The sequence below is a fragment of the Myxocyprinus asiaticus genome, chromosome 36, assembly GCF_019703515.2.
Source record: "Myxocyprinus asiaticus isolate MX2 ecotype Aquarium Trade chromosome 36, UBuf_Myxa_2, whole genome shotgun sequence".
Lineage (NCBI taxonomy): Eukaryota > Metazoa > Chordata > Actinopteri > Cypriniformes > Catostomidae > Myxocyprinus > Myxocyprinus asiaticus.
The window spans coordinates 22,566,643-22,592,611 of NC_059379.1; the positions used below are offsets into that span (position 1 = coordinate 22,566,643).

The 25,969-nt window shown below is 39.1% G+C and overlaps 1 protein-coding gene across 1 annotated transcript in view; it reads right to left on the minus strand.

Moving 5' to 3' along the window:
* LOC127426826 (protein shisa-9-like) overlaps window positions 1-25,197 on the minus strand; it is a 35,466-nt gene extending 10,269 nt beyond the window's left edge. Inside the window, exons 1-3 of the mRNA XM_051673856.1 lie at window positions 25,121-25,197; window positions 24,008-24,562; window positions 7,042-7,163 (exon numbers count right to left, since the gene is read on the minus strand). Coding sequence (XP_051529816.1) covers window positions 7,042-7,163; window positions 24,008-24,562; window positions 25,121-25,197 — 754 coding nt within the window. The remainder of the gene's footprint in view (window positions 1-7,041; window positions 7,164-24,007; window positions 24,563-25,120) is intronic.
* Between the last annotated feature and the right edge of the window lie 772 nt (window positions 25,198-25,969).

Here is a 25,969-nt window from a genome sequence, read left to right on the forward strand (position 1 = left end):
AAAATATTGCCACAGTCACGTAATGTGACATCAGGCTGAATCCTTGTGTAGTAAGTTGGACAACCATTGTAATCCTTTTGTAGCGACTTATGTTTTCAAAGCACACAGTGGTTCAAAATTCACTTTTGAGGTATGAATGTGTGTAAATAAATGGTAAAAGTAAGTTTTACGTCTAAAAGTTGGTTCGCAAGGAAACCCATGGTTTGTAAATGCTAATTCTCTTCCAGGTTTCAGGACTACAAACTGAAGAGCTCTGTTGTAAAAAGCACAAATTACAACACTGTTAGAATATTTGTCATATGACCTAACTTAAGTGCGAGACAGGCCGTAATTTGAGTCTGTTTGCTGAACTAAGAGACCTACTTAAATTCATTCTATATGCAGCACCTCATCAGCCACCCTATATTGACCGTAGAGATGTGGTTCAGGGCACTCTGATGCCCCAGCTTGGATGACCTATTTTTACTCGTAAGCTGTGGGTGACAGCACAGGAAGGACATTGATGCAATTAAGGAATGTTAGATGTTGTTGTTTTTTTCTCTTTCCTGTTTGTTCCATTACTCATTAGTCATGTTTCATTTAACATGGGCAGTGTGTGGGGCCTGTGTAGCTCAGCGAGTAAAGACGCTGACTACTACCCCTGGAGTCGTGAGTTCAAATCCAGGGCGTGCTGAGTGACTCCAGCCAGGTCTCCTAAGCAACCAAATTGGCCCAGTTGCTAGGGACGGTAGAGTCACATGGGGTAACCTCCTCGTGGTCCTTATAATGCGGTTCTCGCTCTCGGTGGGGCGCATGGTGAGTTGTGCGTGGATGCCGCAGAGAACAGCGTGAACCCTCCACATGCACTATGTTTCCTCAAGCCACGCGATAAGATGCGCAGATTGAATGTCTCAGACGCGGAGGCAACTTGAGTCACTACGCCACCACGAGGACTTAGAGCGCATTGGGAATTGGGCATTCCAAATTGGGGAGAAAAGGGGAAAAAAACAAACAAACATGGGCTGTGTGTTCAACATGAGATGTGGACAGCCTTTCTTTCAGAGTAAACTTGGGTTACACATTCTAAAATTACCCTGGCATTTCCTGGTGGCCGTAAACACATTTTTTTTTTTTTTTTAATGTTTTAAATAAGTGTTGCATGAAAGCCAAGAGCGTGCCATTCAGTGTGTTAATTTAGATAAGTGTGACGATCCCTGCTGGGCTCGTAGTTATTTCTTCTCCCTGGTGTTTGCGGGCTAGTGCTTCTTTTCGAGTGATGAGCCCTGCTCATTAATCCTACATGGATTCACTTGTGCAGAAGGTGGCGAGGGCTTTTAAAACTGGCTCTCATCATTCATGTGGGGCCTTTCCCCTATCAAGATTTGTGTTATTCTCTTTTGTTAACAGTTATTGTGTTATTATTTTTTTCCCCTTTTTAATAAATTATATACTTTGAGCATGATATCCAACGTGTAGTCTCCCTTACTGTTGCGGCTTACAAGCCGGCTGTTACACAAGTATGCTTTGATTTAGAGTACCAAAAAAAAAAACAGCAGAATGTTCTGACATCATCACAGTTCAAGGGAACTGGGTAATTCTGAGTATTAATTGCATGCAATTTACTTTCATTGAACCAAGCTTGTTGCCTTTGGGCACTTTTTACCACACTAGCTGGCAAAGCATATTACCATTAGAGATACACCGATCAGCCACAACATTAAAACCACCTGCCTAATATTGTGTAGGTCCCCCTCGTGCCGCCAAAACAGCACCAACCCGCATCTCAGGATAGCATTCTGAGATGCTATTCTTTTCACCACAATTATACAGAGCGGTTATCTGAGTTACCGTAGACTTTGTCAGTTCGAACCAGTCTGGACATTCTCTGTTGACCTCTCTCATCAACAAGGCATTTCCATCCGCAGAACTGCCTCTCACTGGATGTTTTTTGTTTTTGGCACCATTCTGAGTAAATTCTAGAGACTGTTGTGTGTGAAAATCCCAGGAGATCAACAGTTACAGAAATACTCAAACCAGCCCATCTGGCACCAACAATCATCCATGCGATTATCTAATCAGCCAGTCATGCGGCAGCAGTGCAGTGCATAAAATCATGCAGATACAGGTCAGGAGCTTCAGCTAATGTTCACATAAACCATCAAAATGGGGGAAAAATGTGATCTCCGTGATTTGGAGCGTGGCATGATTGTTGGTGCCAGATGGGCTGGTTTGAGTATTTCTGTAACTGCTGATCTCCTTCATTTGAGCACCCGGCCGCGACACATGCTAAAATCCCCCGGCGTCTCATCTAACTCGCGCTGGGGGTGCGGGTCCGGCGACGCATCTAACTCACACCGGACCCTCACCGCTCCGTTCCTGGACTCGCAAAGATGCCAGCAGGTAGAGACCAGTCTCCAGATGAGAGGCGAGCTCTGCGTTTAAAGGCAGCAGTGTTGAGGCTGTATTGTTTCCGATGACCGTTGGCTGCTGTTGGGCATTCCAATTTCTTCCATTCATTTTAATAGAAGTGGCTCATCTCTGCTAAATTGTCTCTGTTTTGACACGAAGGGAATGTTCATGGAACAGTGACGTCCCTTGACGTCACCAATGAACAGTCCTTGAAATGGTCGATTCACCTTATGCACCAGAGAAACTAGTGCGCAGGTATCTTGAAAATTTTGTCTTTGAACTTCTGGTCTAGCGCATTCTATATAGATTTCTATGGTATTGATGTCTAAGTATAATTAGCTAGAGAAGTAGATGTACGGGTTGTATAGCTGGAAATTCTGTTATCATGAGTGTTTTAAAGTGTTCAGGGGATGTCATAACAACTGGAAGCAGATGTTTAAAATAATAAAAAATGTGGGGTGAAAAAGAAGTACAAATCATTTTCTTTAATGTCATGAACTTGCATGTAAAATAATAAGAGCTGTCTTGTTTGAAATTTCATGTCAACTACATATTTAACACAAATTATCAAGCTGAAACCTTAACAAATCAAGCAGAATTACACGTAAAACAATGAAACACTTGTATCATGAAAAAGTGCAGTGTGTCATAGCTGACTGAATGTGATATGCCAGGACAGGTCCAATTTACCTTTGTGAGTGTCAGAAAACAAACTTTTACAGTGACAGAAAAACATCTCAAGAGCATTTTAATGTAGTAAATGGGTGGTGTAGACTCACACCATCAACTCTTGATGAAAAATACTTTCTGTGCTCCCATGCGTAATCCACTTAGATTGACTCTTCTTAGCTTAAATACAAACAGGAAATTAGATGACAAAATTCAGAAGAGCGGAGCACTGAAAAGGGGCGTAGCTGAATAAGGTGAATAGGCAACATGCTGATTATACAGAGAACAAATCAACCTTTCAGCACAACACAAAGATGCATCCTTACATTTAAAACAAAGATTGATGAAGCGCAAATCCAAATGAAGGGATCTCAGGACATGTTCTTCTAAGTATTAAACTATGTTTAACTTGACATAGCGACCTAAAAATGGTATGTTTATACCATTGTGTACATAACCAAAGTGAGACGCTCTAAAAGCATCTGTCTGACAAAGGTGTAGGCCAGGGGCAGACTGGCCACCATGATAATCGGGACTTTTCCCAAGGGCCGGCCACGAAACAGGGCCGAATGGGCCACGATAAGCTGAAATGGGCCACCACGTTATGCAGAATGGGCCACAAAACAGTGCCACGATATGCAGAAAAGGACAGCAACTTTTGGGCCAGTTTCTTTTTAAAATCCCGGGCCGATTTCTCTTCCCAGTCTGCCCCTGGTGTAGGCCTACATTGGCGCATCTTTAGACAAGCCCTCATAATAAATCTCGGACTGATTGACAAATTCACTTGCAAAATGGATTGCTGTGAACTGTAGGCCAATGATTGGCTTTTGTTCAATAATATGCAAATAAACAATGCATTGGATTCTAGTCTTATCAATGCTTAACTGCTCTGCCACAATAATGTAATGCATTTTAATTATCTAAATATTTGTTTTATAATATTTTATATATAATTTGTGAATATTTAAAGATAACTATTTCTAATTATTTCATCATTATTGAATTGTTTTTATTTGAGGGGCATTCTCAGCAAATATTTATATGTGCGATTAATTCAATTAATTATTCTGAACACCATGTAATTAATTCAATTAAATATTTTAATCGATTGACAGCCCTTATCTTATTTAAAGTTGTTTGATAGCTAATTTACAGAAAATGCTGATATTTGTGTCTTGGGCAGCTTAGTATGAGAAGTTAATTAGGTGGGAGGAGTGGCAATACCGAAGGAGAGAATGATGTGAAAGGAAACATAGGTAAACAAAAGACTTGTGGGATGAGAGAATATGCTAGCTAGAATAAGGCTATTGTCTGAACGTGCATGCAAAACTATGAACCTTATTTCAGTTATGTATGCAAGAATAATTCCATTCAGTGGGTGTTGTCTAAATATACTTATTTCCATTTACCTTTTCAAATGGGTGCACTATTAGAATAGCTGTTGTTGATGCTGATGAATATATTTGTAAAGAAGTTTCTGTATCATTTAGTTTGCTTGTTATATTCTGTTTATTAGTAATTCATTTATATGTAGTCTTAATGGTGCTTTGATCTTTTACTAAAATGCTGGAATATTCTAGACAAATTAGTTTAGGCTCTAAGGAAAATGATATCTCTATCTTTGTGAGTGTTCAATTATTTCTCCAAAAAAAAAGAAAAAAAAAAAGAGGTAATTTGTTTAAGAAATAATACACAGGCTAAGCACATCAAACCAAAACATTATCATATTAAAGAACAATACTATGTTCAATAGAGAATAAATATTTAAAACACACTCATTATGATGATGAAGACAGTCAATAAAACGTATTAAACTTTACACACATATTATAGTAATTCGGCTTGGAGATTATTTTCCATGTTTTTTAAGCACTGGCATCCTTGCCACTGAAAGAATCAAGCCCTTAATCGTCAAGTCTGTATTCAAAGCAGATTAAAAATATCTAATAAAAATATCTGGCAATTGTTTATATTAGTGATGAGAGATACAAACACATGCAAACATAAATGTAAATATATTTTAAGAAAAGCTTTATGGATTCATGTGAAATTGAGGTTTTGAATTGTATCCTTTAATTTTAAATGGTGTCAGCTTCTCTCTCCAGCTGGTATACAACATACTGTCATATTGGTGCCACAATATACAGCAATGTTTCTTTCCAGACCTCATGTGAATTCTTAACCTTAGGGACTTAAACCAGCTGGTGTAAACAATTGCGCTTTAAGGTGGCAGTATAATATTCCCAGTGTATTCCCAACTTTACCTTATTCAGATAAAAGTCTCTGTGAAGATATGTCAGGCCATTTGAACCCTGGCATTAATCATCATCTTGCCAGTGGAAGACCTAAAACAGCACAAGTGCTATAACCTTCACACTATTACTCAGAATGCAGAAAGTATGTAGAGAGACATTAAACCCTCTAAGCACTGTGGAGCAAAACTTAAATCCACCTCATAAAGAGGAAAGGAAAGTGTCCTGCTTAAGCTTGGCACAGGCGCTGATTATCAGAATAAACCCCATATCAACTGTCGGTCTGAAGCCCGCTGCGTCTCACGCCTGTGTAAATCCACCGAGTGGAATCACAGATGAGACAACCTCGCTTGCATTTATAGATGAGTTAGAAAAGGAGGTTACAGATGTATTTTCCTCTAGCTCTGGAGGACAAATTGAAATTATGGAGGAGAAAATGAAGGATTAAAAGCGAAGGTGTAGAAAGATGCACGAAGGCACTTCATCATGATCAAACATCTCTCAAACATGAGTGGCAAGATTCATAGAAGCAGCTCATGCCATATGTGAAGGTGCTCCTGAGACCAAGCAACTAATGTGATAATAAATGTGAATCTCACAAAACTGTCAAAAAAGATAACATTTCACCACAGAATAAAAATAAAGAATCTTTTGATTTTTTTTTTTTTTAAGAACGTTAACTAGTAGAGATTTATTGCATTGTGATAATATTTTCATCACAATTAGCACCCCCATTATGCTTTTTTTTTTTTTTTTTTTTTTTTAAATAACAAATTATTGTATTGCAATAGTGAGAATCTATTGAGAATCACCTGGGAGTAAAAAAAAATCATTTAAAAAAATGCAATATGATGATGATAATGAGAATTTGGAGGGGAAATGTGCTTAATTCCCCTGAAAATAGTGTCACATAAAAAAAAAACTTAATGCTCCTAAAACAGGCTTCTTTATTTTTTTTTCTTTTGATCTGGGGGAGACATGTGACCAGAACAATTTTTTGTGAGATTCATCCAGGAAGATTCTCTTGTCACATTTATTTTCCTTCATTCCCTATTCCTCCTCAGCTCCTCTACTAGATTCCCCCTTTATTAATCTCACTAAATCAAACTTCTCTTCAAATTACTCCAATTACTCAAACAGAAACATTCGTTCTGTCTGGTAAGGAGTCAGAGAGATGACAAAGCAAGATTTTTAATTTGAACACAGACAGGACAGAGACTTAAGAAATGAGATTTGGGAGGAAAATAATAGAGAAAGAGAACAAAGAGTTACTGTAGGATAAGAAGAGGAGGACTTAGGGTGGATGATAAGGTTAGTGTTTTGTTTTTAGTTCTAGGAAAGAATTAGAGCAGCTGTGAGCCAATGATTCATAATATGTGTTCTCACGCAATACTCTAAGGAGCTGAGCCCCTTGAGAAACAAAGCTCACTCTCACAGTGATTCTCCATGCTGGAATGCACCTATGCCGCCAGAAGGATGGTGTACCTACCCACTGGATGCCTGGCATGCCATGCCTGCCCAACGTGCACAGTCAGGGCTCCTTAGAAAAGGTTACTGCTTCTTTGATTTGTTAAAATGTGTGCATGAATGTCATCAAGTCCTTTAGAGAGTTTATTTAAGGTTATGCATCCATATGTGTCTAATCTAATGTTTTTCCCAATGGTTGTATGAGCAGAGAACAGTAAGGTATGGAAAGAGAAAGTGGTGAGAACTGACACTTTGGGGAGCTCACCGCTGTGGCTGCGAAGCATCCTGGCAGAGATGCCATTGTCTCCGATGGAGGTCATGCTGCTCAAAGGTCCATCCACAGGACTCACCTCCCCACCTGGCTGCTTCAGCAACCCTTGCAGGGTCCTGCACAGAGAAAAGAGTAGTAATTTACCAGACCTTTATATCTTAAACGCCTTGGCCATGGACACAACAGATAGCTCAAGGCTTGTTCCTTAAGGGGCACAAACCAGCACATTTCTTGTCACCAGCTCTGAGCTTTGGCCGCTACACTACACCACCCCACCCCATAAGGGCTGTCAACACATACAAATTTATCCCCAAAATACCTCCCAGAATACTCTTACAAATACAAATGTGAAAGATCCATTGGACCGCAACAAATGTTGGTGTTGAAAACACAAATAGCGAAGTGATTATACAACAGAAAAAGCCAATGTGATTGTTCATTTTCAAAACACATTACGAGAGTATAAGTTAGTTTGACTTGTTCTGTGATGTGTGTCCAAACAAAGCTGATATCCGCACAATCCACTTGTACTGAAATGTTTCCTTTAATGTCCTTTGTGTTCTTTACAAATTGTTGCTCAAAAATAAACAGAAAAGAATAGAAAGAAACACCTCTCACTAATCACACATGCACAGATATGGTCTAGAAACCATGCGACTCCACTTTCGTCATTATGATATTAACAATTTTTATTGATTCCATTCAACAAATTAAATAAACATCACAGAAAATGCAGAATCAAATTATGTACAATTAAACCCTTCCCCCCGAACACCCCCACCAAAAAAACACAAAACACGCACACACAATAAATAAATAAATAAATAAATAAGCATATTTTCAAAACAACAGTCAAATTGCACTCACATATTTAAAACTAGAGATCCCTCTCCACTACCCCTCCCCGAAAGCCTTCCAAAAAGGCCAAATATCTGCCCCATTTCCTATCAAATAACCCCAGATTTCCCAGCCTTCTATACATACCTTCCTCAAAGGCTGCCACCCTCCCCATCTCCGAGCACCACTCATGAAATGAGGGCACTCCAACCGACCTCCAACCCCTTAAAATAACTTGTCTGGCGATCATGACGCTCGTTAGGACCCAACTCTTTATGTGCCGATTCTCAACGACAATGACCACCCCATCGCCCACAATACAGAGTCTGGGGCAACAATATAATGACTCCCTTGCTCTTACTTGAGCCAACACTAAAGAAAACATGTCCACCCCATATCTTCCCAAATTTTTCAGCTTCCTGCGGGGAGAGATGTGTTTCTTGAAGAAACACTATATCATATTTCTTACATTTAAGAAAAGTAATAACCTTCCTTCTTTTTATGGGGTGCCCCAACCCATTCACATTCCATGTGGAGAGAGATAGTACACTTATATTAACATTTGACATTTTGATATAGTAGAAAAAATAAATTGTGTGTCAAAAACAAAATTATACAGACCACATTCCCCATTAGTGAAACAATCAAATCCCGAACTTCCCCCCGAACAAAACAAACAGAAAAAAGAAAAACGTGCGCATTAACCCCGCACATGAAAGTGCCAACCGGCGACAATCCCTCTAAACTCAAAAGGTCCATGAACACCCACGAGCCCCCACGACAACTTTGCCATCGGATTGCTCAATTTTGCCTCACAAATTTGTGAGGCAAAATTACATAACAGAAAATACTTTGTAAAATAAACCCCAGCCAATAGGAAGAATGAACACAAAGAACATGTAGATTCATTCACAGAACTGTCTCAAAGGTGTGATCTTCCACAAAACAAATTTCAGCTGATTTAAAACCATTCAGATTCCTCAGACAGATAAACAAATGTTCAGTGAGCCAGCTGTTATGAGTTCAGCGGATGACGTAATCATTCCAATGTCCCGTAAAAATACTCAACAAAACAAACTCCAGCCAGCAGGAGGAATAAGCACGAAGAACGAACAGATTAATCCACAGCTGTTCCAAAGGAGTGTTACTCAACAGAACAAGCTCCAGCCGCTAGGCGGTACCAATACAAAAAGAAACAAAACCGGCATCCCGGTTCCCCGGGTGGTCGAGTCAATTCACTCGGAGGCTGCATAAAAGTATATACCATGACTTACACAATCCGTCAACTTTATAAAAGACATCCTTTGTGTGAGCATGTAGATATTTTGCGGTCATCCGTAGTGTCCACTTTCAAACTGGCTGGGAACTTAAGTGCAAAAGTAATCTTTCGTCAATGCAAAAGTTTCTTTAAGGAAAAGTGTTATCCACAAAACAAACTCCAGCCGCTCGGCGGAGCCAACGCAAAAAGAAAAAAGAAACCAAAATGACGCCCAGCTTCCTCAAAAGCCAGAGTAAGTACAGCGAGTCGACCCACTCACATGAGAAACACCCAATGGTTTACTCACCCATTGATTCTATAAAAGACATTGCCTGATTGGGACATGTAAATACTTTGCGACCGTCCTTTGTTTCTATTCTCAGTTTGACCGGAAACATCAGAGCAAAAGTGATCTTTCGCTGATGTAAGAGTTTCTTAAATTCCTTGAACCGATCGCATTTCTCTCTTGTCGAACTCGCAAAGTCCAAGAACTTGCATCAACAAGTAAAAGACGAGAAAGTAATAGCGGGAACAAAACAGTAAATGCTTCTCAGGCATTTAACGTTACTTAAAGTAGCTAAACTGTCAAGCTACTCATTTGGAATGGTAGGTAGTTAGGCTTACACTACAAGTAACTAACAGAAAGCAGTTAACTACATTAAAGCTATTAAAAGAAGAATTAAATATATAAAATAAATAAATATATGAACTGTATATATTTGATGATTAACTCAGTTTGTTCGACTGCTGCGTGTGCAATACAACGTGACAAGAACAATGTAGTGATTTGTCATGTCATGTTATAAATCATTGTAAAAAGTAGCTAGACAAGCTACACTATTGTGAAAATAGTTTTACTACTGTCATGCAATTGTATAATGTAATACAGTTAGTAGCTAGTTACAGTATTTTCTTCCCAACGCTGATGTGGGTGCATCACAGAGAAAGCTGCAACCTATGTTAAGATCTGCCACTGGATATCAATAAACTACTGACATATATCAGTGTAACATTAATGGTGTGGAGCTGTGTACCCTCAGGCCAACAATCAGCACATTGCCATATTTTTTCAATATAATGATTTATCATAGTCTGGCAGTCAACAGACATTTGTATGCACACTGGGCAGGCAATGAGTTCACACTCAATATGTTCTCTTAACACTCTGTAACCACTGGACAAGTCACATTAAAAAACCAAGTGTAAGCAATTGGCAACTTTTAGCACTCTTCCTGGCATACAGAAGGACTGCATTATAGGGAGTTTGCTGCACACTAATGTCCTAGAGTTCACAAACCCCTTTCCCACATCCCTGGGTCCTCCTGGGTGATTGGTTCTTCAAATCCTTGACACTCCATTATTGCTCTGTTTCCTACGGCCTCTACTTGTATCCCTGTTGAGCTCTCTAAGTCAGTCCAACACCCTTTAACGAACAAGGGACTGTGATGAGATTTAATGTGACTGTCAAGCACAAGTGCACTGCCCCTTGGTCGGAAAATGCCACTGGCAGTAGGCCACCTCAGCCCAAAATAAGAACAACAACACACCAGATTGGCATGAGAATACAGTCATCCACCACAGTCATGATGTCTAAATGCTGGAGACACTTACAGGGAGGACCTAAAAGACATTGGCAGTGGAGAAGGGGAACAGATAGTAATAGAATTGGATGGGAGCAGTCGTTTTGTTGACCTCCTGTGCTGCCTCGGATAGAATCTCAGCCTTGGTTCTTTTGGAATCCCCATGAGGAGAGTAAAATTGAACTCATAGTAAATGACAAACATCATCTGTTTGTTCTAGATCTCCCTGGGAGGCTCACACCTATCGGTCATTGGACTGGGCATTTCTAAACAGCTGTCCTCTCCCAAAATGTCCATGATATGGGTGCATGAGCATTTGTTGGTGTTTACCACATGGCAAGACTGTGCAGACTTCTGTGAGTGTTGTCTGTCTGCTTAATTCAGTGATTCCTCAACGGAGTACTTGAAAAGTAATTTTGATTGTGCTTTGTTAAACCTGTAAATTAATTTTAAACCTAAAAAGAATGATTAAAGATTATTAGGGATATCAGTATATTGAAATTATTAATCTTGAATAATTACAGTTTCATAAAAAAACAACAACAACAAAATAATGTGTACAAGTTTTATACATTAGTGGATGACACATATTTACACAGCAAAATATGTGCTGCTTGGTGAGTCTGTATTTCCTCATACAGAAATCTGATATATGGCAATATAGTGTAAAACACATATGTAATAATGTTTGTTCATGTATGATTTTCACATATAAATCACATACTGTACTTGTACATATACATGTTACATAACTTTTCTAATGAAAAGCTAATGAAATTTGTACATATATGCCCAAATATACAGTATTTCCTATAACTTTATGTATGTACAGTATGTGGTCATTAGTGCTGGGTATATTACTTCTGAATTGCAATCTGGTACTGATTACTAATTACATGACTAAAATTGCAATCAGTAAGTAATCTCTAGGATTATATTTTTGGGTTATCTAATCTGATTACTTTTGGATTACCTCTGACCTAACTCTTGTTTATTTGATGTCACATGCATTTGAGTAGTATAATCTATACCATTTATCATAATGTTGCTTTTGTGTGTGTGTACGTCTGCATATGTGTGTGTAGCCAGTACAGAGAGTGTGTGAAGCATCTAGTGCAGTAGTGCAGTAGTGTAGTAGTACTCCTTGCCACATTGTGCTCTATGCTTGCTACTCTCTGCTTACAGCTATTGTCGCTGGCTAGCCTCCTTGATAGAAGGTGAAAAGAGGAGCAGAGTGTGTAAGTCTCTTCCTGCCAGTACAGAGCCTCTCCACCACCAAGACTCCTGCAGTGCCTCCCCGGGGCCACACACGGAAACTGGGTATCTCACGGTCCCAGGGGAACTCGGAGCAGCAGTGGGCCCCAGAGACAAGGCATGCAGGTCCACCACTGTGTGGACATGCCCTGGCGCCCGTCAACCACTGCACCAGCTATTGGCAAATAGCCCCACTGCCTTGTGGTATGTCTATTGAGACTAAGGCTAAGGGAGCACACCCTGACAGAAAAGCAATGCACTGGTTGTGCGCAATAGGTGGGCCTTAACAAACAAAGGACATGGCAGCCTCCTGCAGCCAAGATGTGGGACCAGTTTTCCCGGGACCCCCCTTGCCACTGGAACACCCTTCTACCAAGTCTCACAGAAACACCTGTTGGCATTAGTGAAAGGCTAATGATCCTCCGTATCCCCTGGCAAAGAAGCGTTATGTCACACTTCTTAGTGCCTATGCACCAACTTTGCCATCTGAGAACGAGGCCAAGGAATGCTTTTATCAGGCACTGGATGAAGCTCTTTGCCGGATCCCTAAGAGTGACAAGATCCTCTTGCTTGGGGACTTTAACGCTATGGTGGGACAGAACTACAGGGTATGGGGTGGAGTAATAGGTTGGCATGGTATTGGCAGGGTGAATGCAAATGTCATGAGGCTACTTACTCTTTGCTCTGAGCATAACCTTACCATAACCAACACCATCTTCCAGCAGAAGGCCAAGAATAAGACCTCGCGAATGCACCCTCGCTCTAAACATTGGCACATGATTGACATCATCATTGTGAGGTGTAGTGACATCAAGGATGTTCACATCACCCGTGCCATGAGGGGTGCAGAGTGCTGGACCAACCATCGTATGATTGTGGCCAAGCTCCATATGAAAGTGCGTCCCCCTCCGTGGTTGCAAAAGCCTAACAAAAAGAAGCTAAATTGCAACCGCTTGGGAAGCAAAGAAGCCAGAAGTGAGTTCCGACGCCTCTTAGCTGAGTAACTAAGCGAGCTGGAACCTTGTCTGAACCCAGAAAACACCATGGAACAACAGTGGACCTATATCAGCTCTGCGCTCTACGATGCAGCAGCCCAATCCATCGGCCATAAGAGCAGGAACCACCAAGACTGGTTTGACGATAACTCAGACACAATACACAACTTGCTTAAGGACATGCACAAAGCACATAGGGCAACTTTAGATAACCCTACATCCACCAACACCAGGCAGCATTGGCAGGCAGCTCGGAGAAAAGTGCAAAAAACAACACGGCCATCCAGAATAAGTGGTGGACTGAAAAGGACATGAAATCCAGTCCTTTGCTGATAAAAATGACATGCATAATTGTTATAATGCTGTCAAAACCATCTACGGCCCAAGAAATTGCTGATCCACGTCTCTGAAGACAGCAGATGGTCTAAAGCTTCTGAAGGATCAGGATAGTATCCTGTTGAGGTGGGCTGAACACTTTGACACCCTGCTTAATCAGGACTCTGATGCAGACTCCACCATCCTAGATGAACTGCCTGAACATCCTCCCATCCATGACCTCAGTCTAACACCAACCTTCCAGGAGGTTCTGTCAGCTTTCCGTTCCCTTAAGAACAACAAGTCCCCTGGCGCAGATAATATCTCTGCTGAGCTACTAAAGGAGGGAGGGTACGTGTGTATGCGCACCCTCTACCAGTACATTACCAAGGCCTGGACTGTTGAGAACATCCCACAACAATGGAGAGATGCAAACATTGTTGTCATTTATAAGAACAAGGGTGACAAGGCCATCTGCGGCAATAGGAGGGGCATATCACTTCTTTCTGTTGCTGGTAAGGTCCTGGCTAGGGTGTTGCTTCAGAGACTCATCAGTAACATCACTGAGTCAATGCTGCCTGAATCACAGTGTGGATTTCGGAGGAACAAGGGTATGGTCGACATGAACTTCACAGCCCGGCAGCTTCAGGAAAAGTGCCGGGAGCAACATCAGCACCTGTTTATGGCCTTTGTCGACCTCTCCAAAGCTTTTGACACTGTGCATAGAGAGCTCTTATGGGATGTTTATTTGGCTGTCCCAATAAATTTGTTAACATACTCCACCAGTTCCACGATGGGATGACTGCTCGGGTGACCATCAGTGGACAAAACTCTAAGCCCTTCCTTGTACGCACAGGGGTGAGGAAGGGGTGTGTGCTAGTGCCATTGCTCTTTAACATCTTCCTCCTGTGTGTTACCAAGGTTCTCCACAACGAGATTGAGAACAGCAGTGGTGTGACAGTGGACTTCGACTAGATGGCAATCTCTTTAACATTAGGAGGCTCCACGCAACCACTAAACTCTTTAGAGAGCGAGTCCTGGAGCTGCAGTATGCAGAAAACTGTGCTTTTGTGGCCCATACTCCGGAGGATCTCCAGTCCGTTCTTGTAGTGGCAGTGAGAGCGTACAGAAGGATGGGGCTGACTGTCAACACCATCAAGACAGAAGTGGTTTGCCAGTGGAGTACCAGTGTCCCATCCACTCTACCTCCCTTCACTGTTGGTGGTGAACAGCTGTCAGTAGTGCCATCCTTCAAATATCTGGGGAGTATTCTCGCAGAGGATAGCGGCATCGACAATGATATCCAGAGCTGGATTAAACAGGCCTCATCTGCCTTTGGGAGACTTTGGCACAGAGTATTTGAGAACAAGAACCTTCATCCCTCCACAAAGGTTGGTGTATACCAAGCGGTCTGTGTCACCACCCTCCTCTATAACTGTGAAGCTTGGGTAACCTACAGCCATTACATTAAGTCCTTAGAGTGCTTCCACGTCAGATGCCCTCAGCACATTCTGGGAATTACATGGTGTGAGCATATGCCTCACACTGAAATACTTGTAAAGACCAACTGCAGAAGTATTGAGGTCATGATCGCCCAGCGCCAGCTGCAGTGGCTGGGCCACATGATAAGGATGCCCCCATGTCGGCTACCCCGCAGAGTGCTATATGGCCAGCTACATCATGGTCGACACTCAGCTGGAGGGCCAAAGAAGCGCTATAAGGATCAAATGAAGATTGCCTTGAGGAAGTGTAAGATCAGACCCGAGGTCCTGGAGTATGTTGCTGCTGATCGTACCATCTGGCGACAGCTTTGTAGGGATGGGGCTTGTATGCTGGAGATGGAGAGGACAACCAGAAGACAACATGAGAGAGCCGGGAGATACACAGCCATGGTTGCCATCACAACCACCACTACTACCACCACATATATATGCCCCACCTGCAATAGAGCTTGTGGGTCCAGGATAGGACTGTTCAGCGATCAAAAATCTCACTGTTGAGTGGACGTCATCATCGGATTTCGATGGACAACCGAAGATACCATTTATCATAATGCTGCTTAAATGCATTTAAGAAAACTTAGTGAATCAAAATATGAGAATTGATGTGATTTTTGTGACTTACCCTGATTGAAATAATAAAAACTTACTTAAAGGGTCATGAAACACAAAAACACATTTTAACTGATACAGTATGTATGTTTAGTCCAAGATGGCAGAAAATGATGGAGGATTTATTTTTTATTTTTTTCAGACTTCCAGAATCAATAGTGTAAAGGTCACTGCATATGATGTAGACATGGTACTTCATAGTTATACATAAGCAGTGTTTAGTAGCTTAATTATTCATCATGAAAACAGATGTTCTAATCATTTGAATGTTGCTTTTGTCCACAAATATGGATTTATTTACAAGATGCATGTTTCCCCCATGGCCCTCCATCAATGACAGACAGGTGCTTTAAATATGCATTGTCTAACGGCATCCATGTGTGATAACAGATCAGATCAGTTACTGTATATTTGTGAATCAACGTAACAAAAAAGTCTCAAAAGTTATCATAAAAGCAAAGGAGCATTCATTTACATTTCAGAAGCAGAGTACAAATTCAGTTTGCAAAACCAAAGATAACATTACCGCACTAATGCTGTAGGTTCGGCATTTATGTGTGGATTACATTGTGAATGTGAAATGATGTGTATTTGTGCATTTTGATGGGTTTGATGGACAAAGACAAGTGACACATGGTTATTTGACAGAGTAATAATTCAAATAATAATTAAAATGTGTTTCTCAGGAGTTAGTCAGATATGCACAGGCCATGCACACTATAGTTCACAAGCCTAATCAGCATGTGAGGTTCTTCACCTCATCTCTATCTTATCAGGTGAATGTGGTGACTTCTTTGATTTCTTCAACCACAGCCAAAGTCCAGCTGTGTCTTTACCATTCAGGGCTTTTTTAGAGTGAATAGTATCTTAAGTTGGTTGGTTTGGTTTTCTATAGTGATGTTACAAGATTGTCCTCATTGAAGGTTACTTTGAGAATGTTCCATGCTTATTCTCAGACAGTTGAAGTTGTTGATTCCAGCTTTGCAAGATATGCTTTCACCCTTTGCCACTGGCTCAGATGCACACTCAATCCTGTCTCCCACTGCAATGCTGTCTCACTCACAGGCACTGAATATGTGTTGTGGTGAGCATGCACATTCAGTGCACCCATGACACACACATGATAAAAATTGTTTGATAAAAATACAAGCCTATGACTGAGAGACAATGGATACATATAAATCCAGAGACAAAGAAAGACAACTGTGGCGTTTCCTTTGAAACACAGAAATAAAGATGTTTGTGCTTTTCAAATTGTTTCGTTAGCTGCCATTGGGTTTTTTAAATAATGGATCATTACTTGTATCTGATCATTATCTGATCTGATAAAAATCCAATAAATATTCTGTACATTTTCTCTTTTATGCCTTCATAATGGTGTTGCTTGTTTAACTATTCATACCAATAATTTCTATAATGATTACAGAGCATGTCAGGTAGCCCTCCTGTCAAATAGGGTGTGTTAGATGGGCAAGGGCGTAGGTTTGATTTGAAAGTTTATGGGGACATATTGCAAGGATAACACTCAAAATGTTGGTATTAAGAAAATGTGAGAAAGTCAGTCCGGTAATATAGGCAAAATAACATTTCTAGCCTACCTCACATAACAAGTCTCATTTCTTATTTCTCTGCCCCACCAAACTAAATATTAGCCTTTATTATTAATATTATTATTTTTAATAAGTATAAACAAATTGCACTTTTTGGAGGAAAAATGTGATATGTGATAAACTTGGATAATGTGACAGTGATATGCAATGTGATAAACCTAAGATTAATGGGTTAAAATCAAATTTGATCTTTTTCAAGAAGATTTATCTTGAGAAAATGTAGGGTACAATGGGGCTAAAGGCACACTTTTAGTGTTTTGGAAGAAAATAAAATCAAAGGAGTCTTTTACCCCGCGGAGCCTTTAGCCCCGTTGTACCCTATTATCCAGCATTAAACAAATGGAAATCTAAACAAAGGGTGGGGTAAATGAACCATTTTCATGTGCAAAATGACACACAAGATAAATTATAGGGAGAATGGAACATTGACATTTTTCCCCACTTTCTGCTTTCCAACTCCCCTCACTCCCACATTTCTCCTATTGCTTATTTACATTTATATGTACAGTACTTACATTTTGAAAAATAGGCCTCGTGAACAAAGTAGGCTTTAGGCTTTCAAATAATGAATGTTTTTTTTTTGTTGTTTTTTTTTTTATCACAAATGCCTTATTTTATTGACAGAACAATCTATTCCAATGTTCTTCTCCAATGTGCAAAATAAACCATTTATTTGGAGTTAAATTATCTTAAATTCCTGCACCTCTTACACAATCATTCAAATTTTAAGGTGTATTTCTCAAGAGGGCTCTTACCGGCTGAAAAAGCAGAATACTCCATTGGGCTGCGTGCAAAACTCATGACATTTTTTACTTAGACAGGAAATATTTGTACACGAAACATATGCTGGATTAAATCTATTAATTTCAAGGATTGGACGTAACATACCAATGGAAATCCGTCCATGTAATATCTAGAAAATATATTTTTTTAAATATTTTTGCATCCTAAACAGCACTGAGAAAAAACACTGATTCTGTGCCGCTTCAGAAGAGGTAGGAAAATAATTTACACGTGAATAATCATACTAAGGACCTTTAATAGTTGTTAAATGAAAATAAAAACATAGTATAAAGTTGAACTATTTTCTGTGTGGTAAAATTCCGATATTCTGAAAGTTGACATGTCTCTATCATTCCTACCTAAATTTATGCCTATGGAGACGGGATATTGCAGCTGTTAAAAAGGGAGCCATGGGATAGCACTACTGAGTCCTTTCTGGGGGGCTCAGACATACAACTATTTAACAGTGTCCTGGCATCCAGCCATGCCGGGTCACGAGCAATGCCATCTGACAAGATTGTTTAATCACAATAGTGCCCAAACATTTTCTCTTTCATTTCAGCAATATGGTTCAAGCAGTGAGCTTGAGCTTACAGACTGCCTCAGGCTTTGCTTTGCTTCATTTATATGTCCCCTTATTATGCAAGAAAACATCAGAACAAAAAAAACAAAAAAACAATTGTTTTGGATAATTAATTATAATTAACTCAAATTAAAATTGGATAAATTGAATTCTTTGAAACTAAAACACCAATAGCATATTTAACGTGTTTTAGACCAGATGGCTTTAGCAGTCTGACTGATGGGTAGATAGTTGTTGTAAGGTAAGTAATATTAGAATTGTACATTTTCTTCTCAAAACTGTCTTTCGATGTGATATCATTCAAACCATCTTGTTTTTTTTTTCCACTTATTTAAATACATCTAACATTTTACATGTATAGATATACTGCACAATAGATTTTTACATAGACATCAGTACAAAAACATTGTAGCCTAATGAGCTTCACCCTTTTAAAATTACAGAACAGTGTCTTTTTTATTTAATGTAATAATTAATATCCCTATCTCATTTAATTGTAATGATCATTACATTATATAATTTGTTGCAGCAATATAACTGGCTGCAGTGCAGTCATTCCAGTCAAAGCTTGCACAGGCTGCCCTGTCAGAATTCCTCTGTGCTCTTACTTCTGTGTGCAACATGACTCTGAATCTTTGGATCCAAGTTGAGTCACTTTATCAGCAATTATTCTTCAACTGTTGTATCAAATAATATTACAGGAGGAACAGCTTTGCCTTCCTTAATACAATGTAGAACGGAATTATTAGTGTAATGTCTAAGCCGCAGAAAGGCAATTATACAAATTTATATTGTGTCATCCCAATAGCCCCTCATGACGTTTACTTAATGTGCACAATTTTATGCAACATTATTTGCATTATTCCACACTATTTATATTATTATTCACTGGTATTATTTTTCACATTTACACAAATGCATTTAGCAGACACTTTTATCCAAAGCAACAGATGAGAAATAATACAGCAAAAACACTAGGAATTCATCTTAGTGGTACAGTAGCATCAGAAGAGCCATGATAAGAAGTTCCAGAATTTCTCATAAAAGTACAAGCTAGTACAGAGATGTAGGTGAGACAACAAAAAGAGAGTGGAATACACATAAAGTAGGGTTTCTTTTTATCCTCTGCATGACTCTATATGGATAAATTTGAAGCAAAAGTTTGTTGGATTATTCAAAGCAATCTTTGTTGTCTTCATTTCTATCTCCTATTCTATTGTTCTTCCACACTTTCTCTCTTTTTCACACTGTTTGTCTTTTAGACTCTTTAGGCCCCATTTACACCTGATATTATGATCCGATTTGGGTGATCACAAGCGGAGAGGTGATAAATACAGGTGGAAACATTGCAAGCTCCAATCACTCAAACCACACTGAGTGGTGGTTGAAAACACATGTGGCCACATTGCATTAGTAGTGTACTCGCTAATTCATCCCGATGCATCCCGGACAAGAAAAACGGATTGCCTGCTCACCAATCAATCATCCATTGCACTAAAAAGAGGGTTTTAAACTTTACCGGTTATGTGTGGCTTTTAAAAGAAATAATCGTCCAATCAGAAAATTTCACAAGAATTCACATAACTTCAGTGTTCTTGATATCAACGTACAGCGACACAGATGAGAAACACACACATCTGAAGCTCAGTTAATACAGGTACTACACTAAAATAAGTGTGAACTCTGCTCAAAAGATTACGTTTGTGCTTATATTAAAATTCCAGCTATCATTTGGAAGAAAAGTTTTTTCATGTTTACTTTTGTGAAATGTAATTGTCCTTTGTACTACAATTTACCTCTAAACAATGACATAATTAACTAGATATTCCCTTCCTGTGGTTTTGCAACTCAATATCTTACATGAATATGGATAAAGCTAGTTCAATATTGTGTCTTTTATTTCTATTGCCAGAGTCAGAAAGTTTTGCATAAGTTCAAAACTGCAAGTACAACAACCTGTAAAACTCTATCTCAGCCAGAGGGAAAAAAACAGCCAGAGGGTAACAAAATCCCAAAGAAAGTGGTGATGAGTGGTTTTATCAGAGGGGACAGACCATCACGTTACCCTGAGAGAAACAGGGGGCTGTACAGTTAGTCATAGTGGAGATGAAGGACAGACGGGGCCAGGAGAATGCAAATGTCAGTGCTCACCCTTACTTAAGACTCAACCATGCAGGAGAGACACAAAGAGACACTTGCACATATACACATTAACACACAAACCCACACAGCACCCAGCCACATCTAATTCATGTCAAATGAGTTCAGACAGTTTGGAGACACAGGAAAGACACAGGTTAAAAATCCGACAAATAAGCCTAGGAGTTTGGAGGAGGAGAGGGGCGGCTGGTTGGATGAGGCATCCAGCTTAATGTTGATGATGCTGGCCATTACTTTTAATCAGAATTATTAATTCAGCTTTATAGAAAATCAGCTGTAATGTCTATAACGTCTCAAACACATGAATATCCAACACTCCTGGACACATAATAAACTATTTTATGAAAAAAATCTTTCCATAGCTTGGTATTACTTAAAATTTCACAACTTAGTTGTCCACATATGTGGACATCAATAAAAATAAAAAAATTAAAAAAAAATATATACATATATATATATATATATATATATTGCACTGACCAAGTTTAGATATGTGAATGGGTGATTTCTGGCACACTGTTTTAGACAAACAGTCTTTTTTTTATACCTACAATAAACATCATTATCAAACATCCAAATAATTGTTTTTGAAACTTGCATTCAAAATCCACTTAACTCAGAAATCTGGTGGGGCATGTACTTGTGATTTAGAGGAGGTTTTTACAAAGGTTGTTTTGAGAAATATGGAGAGCACCATAAAAAAGACAAGAGAAAATGATAAAGAGAGAAGAAAGATAAAGAGAGAGGCTAAAAATGAAAGGGTGATGATGAGAACAATCTATACACAGATTTGAATGTGTCAGTGAATTTCCTTTGCATTATACTCTAGAATGCTGTTGATTCTTGCCCTATTCGGGGGTATCCAAAGGGTCTCACATTATACAAAGTGATCTCAAAGATCTCTGCCCATTAGGACACACATACTGCAAAATAGAGAGTGAAGTACTCTGCCCAGCATGCTAATTCCTTTTGGATGGAATATTTTATGGAACAGAATCTTGCCTTAGGCCACAGCATGCTCTTTAAGATGGGATCTGAACCATGTACTATCTCCCAAAGTATCACTGCTGGAATCTACGATGAATTATGGTTCACATTGTCTGTTATTTCCTCTCCTCAATTTATGACCTCCGTTGTTTGGCAGTGGCATACATTTTAAGAAACATAAGCAATTTTATGTACTTACACAGCAATACTAGAACTTGACCATCACAAGTATAGAGGGAAATTATTTAGAAGCTCAAATCAAACTTTGTGCAAATGTTTGGTGTCCTTTTTCATGGTGTAAATGGAAATTTATTATAAATAAGTTCTCTGGAGTTTTGAAGTGCAGCAGTATCCTCAAAAAGAGTTAATCTGTAGAAAAGTTGGTTTATTCTTAAAGCAGAGTGTTAATCTCAGGAGAACTCTTAATCTTGTAAAAAGAGTTAATCTGGTGTGCAGTGTTCAGCATGTTGGAAATGCTCTGTCTAGGAGAGGTGTTAACCTTAGAAATGTGCTAATCTTTGGATTAATATTTTCGTCTTGGAAGTGTGTTCATATCAATAAGGGGGGGGGGCAATAATGACTCTTGCATTATTGGGTCAATTCATGTCTAAAATAGGGAGGGTTACTGCAGAACGCTGGAGGAATTATAAATTCTCTGTATTTTGTTTCATTGCTCATGACAGGAAATTTGATATTCATAAAAGGATTTTGAATGTCTAGAGCAGTGAGAACAAAATATTCAATTTGAGCACAGACAGGACAGGGAATTGAGGAATGAGATTCGGAGGGAAAGGAACAGAGAAGGAGAACTGGAAGTTGAGAAAAAAGAAAGAGGAAGATTCAAGGGTGGATGATGATGGCTTTATTGTAGTTAATGCACTAATGACATAAATATTAAACTAATCGAAAGACAACATGCCACACATTTCCTTTCACTTTATGTGTCTTATGGAGATGACTGTGAAAATTACAAAGAGACACAATACATTTTAATGCTTTTTGACTAGGCAGAATGCTACACTAGTTACTTGGTAAGTCTGCTTTGTACATTGCCTGGCCAAAAAAAAAAGTCGCTGTTTGGATTTAAATAAGCAAATACTTAAGAGCCTATGATTGGATCATTATTGCAGTGATTAATATGTTTCAGCTGGCAACAATTCTTTTAACCCTAACTGATGCAGTGTGTAGATTCTCATTTCTTAAACAACCATGTCGGAAGACGTATCCCTTGGTCGTGGAAAAATGTTACTGTGTTTCAGAAGGGGTAAATTACTGGCCTGCATCAAGCAAAGAAAACAACTAAGGAGATTGCTTGGATTAAGAACTGTCCAACACATTATTAAAACCTGGAAGGATAGTGGTGAACCGTCAGCTTCGTGGAAGAAATGTGGTCGGAAAAAAATCTTGAATGATCGTGAAAAAAATCAACAGTAGAACTCACGGCTATGTTTAATAGTGAAAGTAAGAGCATTTCCACAAGCACAATGTGACGAGAACTTACATGATTGGGACTAAACAGCTGTATGGCCACAAGAAAGCCACTTGTTAGTGAGACTAATCTGAAAAAAACTACTTCAGTTTTCACACATGAATTTGTCACCACAGAGTCTTGACCTTTAACCCCATTGAAAGTCTTTGGGATGTGCTGGAGAAGACTTTAAGGAACGGTTTGACTGTCCCATCATCAATACAAGATCTCGGCCAAAAATCAATGCAACTCTGGACAGAAATGTTGTGACATTGCATAAGGTTATCGAAACAATGCCACGACGAATGCACACCGTAATCAAAGCTAAAGGCGGTCCAACGAAATATTAGAGTATGCAACTTTTCTTTTGGCCAGGCAGTGTATGTGGTGTAGATGTACATATGAAGTTGAATCACCAAAATATCCATGACCAAATGAGTTTTGGTTAACTATACTCTCTCCAATACACTCTGAATTCACTAGCACACCTTAAACCCTTGTGGGCTTGGAACAGCTCTTGACCAGCTTGGACTAGCTACCATGTTCTAAAACACAGCTGCATGCTTGAGCTGGATTTTCCAGCAGAGCTGTCAAAGCAAAGTCTTTTCCAAAAGGAAGGCAGCATACTAATGCCTTCATTGATACCTTATTATTACACTTACATTAAATTCAATACTGCAAATTATTGTTAAAAATGGTTTAATCTAATTAACTATTGGGACTATTTTACCCATTATTTGTGTGGTATGTATTTTTATGCTTCTTAGTGTATTGTGTTAGCTTAGCAACATGCTAATGTCAAACTCTGGAATCAAACTTTGGAATCAATGAGTCAAGTGTCCTGCGCGCTTCATGTGAGAAATGCAATTTGTGTGACACACATTGCTGCTTATGAAGACTGTTTCAAATTTGTGAGGATCTCTTTAGTTAGGATGCTACCTAAGAAGACAGCATGACACTTATGTAGGCAACAAGGCAGCTTGCTAAGGTTTAGAACAGAGCTGATGATATGTACTCACCTTGAATTACTGAGGTCATTCTGTCCTCCCCGACTCTTCTCCAGCCCCAGTTTCGTGAAGATTCCCACTAGGACCATGATGGCCACCACACCACAGATGATGTACACGATCATGTGGGTGCGATCCCGCTCATGGTCTGGCTGCACCTCAGTGTTGGTGGCCACAGGTTTTCCAGTGTTGGCCCAAATGGGAGAATCATAGTTGGAGCAAGAGGTCTGATCCAGACGTTGTTGACGAAACTGGCAGCAGAACCGATAGAAACAGGTGCCACAACAGTATAGGAAGATACCCGCATTACAATTAAACGGAGGGTCCCACTGGCCCATCACATCGTAGTAACCTTGGCAACGAGTGCCAGTGGGTGGCACAGTATCCTTCTCCGCCTCTGCAGGTGTGGTAAGAGGCCCCTCTGATGTCACAGAAATCAACAAAGGATCTATGGTCTGATAAGCTGTTTGGATGTCCATCTCATTAGTAGTCTCTTCCTGTGCTTTAGTAGCCCATGCCAGAACGGCAGTGAGCAGAAGATGCAGTAAAAAAGAATTTACAGCCATGCTTCTATCGACACACTGTGCCCACTGAGTTAATTGACTTTGAGAGTGAAGATACCTAAGCATAAATATTAAAAGAAAAATTCTTTAAAGTGTTGTTTAATTTTAACATTTGATTGACGCTCATCTTTTGGTTATCACACAGCTATTGCTGTGGTATAAAAAAGAATAATTTTAAAATCCATAATTTAAATAATTTATTATAATTATTTAAGTATTTAAAAGGATTCTATTCAAAAGTATATTTTTTGAATAGAATATATTAAAAAATTGTGTAGTGTATGTTTTTGAATTTTTATAATAAACAAGTTTTTAGTTTTAAATATGTTTTAGAGCATGAAAATTTTATGGTTAACAGACTAAAATAATATTTGAGTTGTTCAACAATTAAAACATAACTCATAAAACACCACAAAAAATGCAGATTTACAGTTGTTGCTATATATATATATATATATATATATATATATATATATATATATATATATATATATATATATATATATATATATACTATATATAGATATAGATATAGATATAGATATATATATAAAAGCATTACCTTTGTTCTTTGAGAGAGGAAATAAATGCTTGGACATTTGTTGTCTTGCTCTGGTCCTGTCCAGATATACAATTCATTTTAAGTTTCCCATCACTGTAGTGAAACACTTATTCTCAGTGCTGATCAGTAGTAAAACTTCCCTTGTTTTAATTTCCTTTTTACCTCTGTCAGTATCTACTCACAGTAAATTGGCATTAAAATTCCTTTACTGTGCAGGTAAACCAACAGACAGGTGTTTTAATCCACAGCGATGTTCTCCGAGTGGCATCTCTAGACCTTGTAAAGAGCAACAGTTCAGGATTCAAATTAAAACTCCTCCCCTCCGAACTGAGCACATCACATAAAGAGAGACAGAGAGACAGAGAGAGAGAAAGAGAGAGAGAGAGAGAGAAGAAGAAGAAGAAGAAGTGGGGGGCATACTGTATTTGCCATCCATTTGCTGCTTATAATGTGAAAGGAGAGGAGTGACACTACTTTACTGAAGGGCTCGGTTTTAAAGGCTTCTGTAGATACTAAAAATAAAAATTTTCCTCACATTGAACTGTCTTTTACATGATTGTGTTTATATAAGTGAACATGAATTAGGACCATCAAAACAAGGGGAAAATAACTGATGCGGTTTATTACCTAGCATCTGTCATTGTGTATGGTTGGTTGTGTACCAAAAACTTTAATGTATACTTACTTTGATCTGATATCACCATAATCAACGCTCTTTTTAACAGCATGGCTGTCTAAAGCATGGCTGTCTTGGATGTCTAAAGCTCAGTCACATTTTGCTTTGCATGGCGAAATTCTGCAGATGAAGAAGGCGTGGATGGATGTTAAGCGAATGTGAACCCTGCAAAA